The sequence below is a fragment of the Eimeria tenella genome, genomic scaffold (assembly GCF_000499545.2).
Source record: "Eimeria tenella Houghton genomic scaffold, Eth_scaff12, whole genome shotgun sequence".
Classification (NCBI taxonomy): Eukaryota; Apicomplexa; class Conoidasida; order Eucoccidiorida; family Eimeriidae; genus Eimeria; species Eimeria tenella.
In genome coordinates, this window is record NW_013541485.1 from 5,450 (window position 1) to 9,408 (window position 3,959).

At 54.0% G+C, this 3,959-nt stretch overlaps 1 protein-coding gene across 1 annotated transcript in view; it reads left to right on the top strand.

The window, feature by feature from the left end:
* Positions 1–232: 232 nt before the first annotated feature.
* Positions 233–3,959, top strand: part of ETH_00026780 (uncharacterized protein) — a gene marked incomplete at both ends in the record, with an annotated part of 5,672 nt that continues 1,945 nt past the window's right edge. The window contains 5 exons of the mRNA XM_013373058.1: positions 233–460; positions 571–930; positions 1,869–2,045; positions 2,410–2,631; positions 3,015–3,828. Coding sequence (XP_013228512.1) covers positions 233–460; positions 571–930; positions 1,869–2,045; positions 2,410–2,631; positions 3,015–3,828 — 1,801 coding nt within the window. The remainder of the gene's footprint in view (positions 461–570; positions 931–1,868; positions 2,046–2,409; positions 2,632–3,014; positions 3,829–3,959) is intronic.

Sequence of the window (3,959 nt, forward strand, 5' to 3'; positions counted from 1 at the left end):
GCTGCTGCTGCTGCTGCTGCTGCTGCATGTCTCTGAGACAGCATCGCCTGCATACGGTCTCTCCCTAGGGGCCCCAGGGTCCTCCAGGGGGGCCCCCCGGGGGGCCCCCCAGTTGGGGTCCCCGGGGGGCCCCCCGGGGGGCGACCCTAGGGGCCCCCCTGGGGGCCCCCCGGGGGGCCCCAAAGGGTCGTCTAGGGTCTTATTGGGTTTTATTGCCTCTGGGCTGCAGCAGATGCCAGGGGGCCCCCTAGGGGGCCCCCAGGGGGGCCCCCTAAAGAGGAGCCCCCTTGGGGGGCCCCCCTTTGAAGGGGGCCCCTCTTTGGGTACAGTGGGGGCCCCCATGGCCCCCTGGGGTGGGGCCCCTCTGGGGGGCCCCTCTGCTCTTTTTGCTGCTGATCTAAGAGAGCCTTCTGAGCCTTATGATAGGCTGAGAAGACTTGTAAATATAAAGCAGCAAGAGGTAAACCCTAAACCCTAAACCCTAGATCGGGGCGTAGACGCTGTCTGTTTTGGTGTGCGCATCTTGGCAGCTTCGTTCTGCTGCTGCTGCTGCTGTTGCTGCTGCTGCAGGTGCAGCAGCTGCTGCAGCAGCACTCTTCGATGAACGACCCGCTGCAGCTGCGGCAGCACTATGTGTCTCACTGCCACAACGGGAAGCTAATTGAAAAGCTGCGGCCGAGGCCGCAGCAGCAGCAGCAGCAGCAGCAGCAGCAGTTGCTGCAGCAGCAGCTTGCTGCATGCAGGGACGCGAGCGGCAGGCAGCAGGAGCTGCTGCTGCAGCAGCAGCGGCAGCAGCAGCGTCTGCTGAAGCAACTTCAAGCCTTCGAGAACCCCCATCAGCAGCAGCTGCTGCAGCAGCAACAGCAGCAGCAGCAGCAGCAGCAGGGGAATGAGCTCTTCAAAGCTTTAAAATCCCAAGATCCCGATGAAGTGACCCTAAGTGTGGTTTGTGATATTAAAAGAAAATCAACTTTTCTAAAAAATCAAAACAGCAACAGATTGAGCTGCTGCAGCATCGAAGAGCTGCTGCTGCCCCTCGCCGCAGCAGGTCAGCCACAGCAGCAGCAGCAGCAGCAAAACGCACTTGTTTATTAAAAAACTAAAATAAATAAATACATAAATAAGTAAGTAAATAAATAATAAAGATTAATTTGAATAACAATAAACAGCTGGGAAGTAAAATGGGAAAAAAAGAGGAGAAAAATTTGCAAAAACTGCTGCTGCTGCTACCGCTGCTGCTGCTGCTGCTGCTGCTGCTGCTGCTGCAGGAGCCGACGTGTTTTTGATAAACACGGACCGCGAAGCTTGGGGAGGAAGTGTAGAAGATTTAAAAAAAGGAATTAAAAGAATTAAAATGGAATTTAATTTCCAAAAAAGACCAGCAGTTGTGATGAAGGACCTCATCATACACCCCATTCAGGCCAGCCGCGTGCTTCCTAGGGTTTAGGGTTTAGGGTTTAGGGTCTAGGGTCTAGGGTTTAGGGTTTGCAGGGCGTGCGGGCTTTCTAGGGTTTAGGGTTTAGGGCGTGGAGGCTGTCAGCGCGTAGGGTTTAGGGTTTAGGGTCTCAGGTGTACGTACACCTCATTGTGCGCGCCTTTTGCTTCTCCGTTTTTCTTTCTTCCTTTTATAACTAAATTCATTTTTTAATAAAAATAAAAATTAAATCTTTTATCTTTTTTATCTCTTATATATATTATTTATATTTATATTTATGCATTTTCCACTTACATTCACGTGCTCGAATTCTGCCTCTGCTGCTGCTGCTGCTGCTGCTGCTGTGCTTTCGCTGCTGCTGCTGCTGCTTTCGCTGCCGCTGCTGCTGCTGCTGCTGCTGCTTTCGCCGCTGCTGCTGCTGCTGCTGCTGCAGGTGGCGCAGGCTGCGGAGTTGGGGGCTGACGGAGTGTATTTGATTTATTCTCTTTTGGGATTGTCTTTGTCGGAGTTGCTGTTTGCTGCTGCTGTTGCTGGTCTTGATGCTGCTGTTGAAGTTGCAAGTGCTGCAGAGGCGCAGCAGGCCCTCGAAGCAGGAGCCACCATCCTCGTCGTAAACCCTAAACCCTAGACCCTAAACCCTAAACCCTAAACCCTAGGTCCTGATTTTACGCCGCGGAACCCTCGCCCCAGGGCTCCGCAGCAGCAGCAGCAGCTTACTGCTTTTGCTGCTGCAAGGAGACCTTTCTGCTGCTGCAGCAGCAGGACAGTTTCGCTGCTGCAGCACGACGGTTTTGCTGCTGCAGCAAAACACTTTCGCTGCTGCAGCGAGACAATTTAGCTGCTGCAGCAAGCCAATTTCGCTGCTGCAGCAAGACATTTTGCTGCTGCAGCAAGACATTTTGCTGCTGCAGCAAGACATTTTGCTGCTGCAGCAAGACATTTTGCTGCTGCAGCAAGACATGTTGCTGCTGCAGGCGAACCAAAGGGACCGTTTGACGGGCCTTTTTTATCCCTTTGGGGCTTTGGAGGTGAGAGCAGCAGCACCTGCTGAAGTGATTGTTGCTGCTAAAGGGGGCATTGCAGCAGCAGCAGCAACAGCAGCAGAAGCAGCAGCAGCAGCAGCAGCAACGGAGACCGCACAGCAACTCGCCAAGGGAGGCGTCGACGCAGTTGTGCTCGGAAGAGCTCTGCAGCAGGCAAGATATTTGCTGCTGCTGCTGCTGCTGCTTGTCGCTGCTGCTGCTGTGGTTTCTGCTGTTGCAACTGCTGCTGCTGCTGCTGCTGCTGGTTTCAACAAAGTTGCTTTGCTTTTATACTTTTCTTCTCTCAGTGCATCCTCTTATGTAATTAAAAATAAACAAATAAATAAATAGGTAAACAAATTAAAAAAATAAAAAAGGTAAACAAATAAATAAATAATAAATAACTATATATATATAATAAATAAGATATTCAAGAATGCATGAAAAAATAAATAAATAAAAAATAAAAAATAACAAAAAGCGGAAATGAATGACAAATAATAAGGTGAATAAATGAAAAAATAAATCTTTTTTAATTTGTCTATTTGCTGCCGCAGCAAAATGTCTTTGAAATAATTGAAGGCCTCAAAAAGATTCGCCCGGGGCCTCGTTCTCTGGTCCACTTATTTGCTGCAGCAGAAGCAGCAGCAGCAGCAGCAGCAAAGCAGCAGCAAGAAGAGACTCCCCACAAAAGAAGCAGCAAAACAAACCCAGGGGGCCCCTCACCGCAGCAGCTAGCAGCGCTCTCTGCTGTGCCCTCCGGGGGCCCCCCTGAGGGGCCCCCCGAAGGGGCCCCTGGGGGGCCCCCGGGGCCCCTTGAGGGCCCCCCTAGGGGGCCCCCAGGGGGCCCTCTAGGGGGGCCCCTAGGGCCCGAAGGCCTCCACATAGAGGCTCCCCCGCAGGGGTTCGCTGTTGCTGCTGCAGAGGATTCATACAGCAGCAGCAGCAGCAGCAGCAGCTCAGAAGCTGGGGGGAGGCCCTATGGGGGCCCCTCTGAGGGGCCCCCAGGTTTTGTGGGGTTTGAGGGGCCCCCAAAAAAGGAAACAGAAATGGAAGCGATTGAAAAGTCAATGACCACTAGAGTGCTGAGAGTTGCTGGAGTGGGAGGGGAGGCAGCAGCAGCAGCAGCAGCAGCGAGAACGGGAGCAGCAGCAGCAGGAACGGGAGCAGCAGCAGCAGGAACGGGAGCAGCAGCAGCAGGAGCGGGTCCAGCAGCAGCAGGAACAGCAGCAGCCGGGTCAGCCGCAGCAGCGCGAGAGGCCTCTCAGGGCCTCCGTGTCTTCCACTCAGACATTTTGAACAGCAGCAGCAGCAGCAGCAGCAGCAGCAGCAGCGAGTTGAGCGACACTGAGCTGACTGCACTTTGCAGAAGTTTGCTGCTGGCAGCAGCAGAAGACACAGAAGAAATGCCAGACCAGGGGGAGCCCCCACCCCCGCTGCCCCTGAGGGGCCCCCAGGGGCCCCCCTTGGGGGCCCCCCAGGGGCCTCCTTTGGGGGGCCCC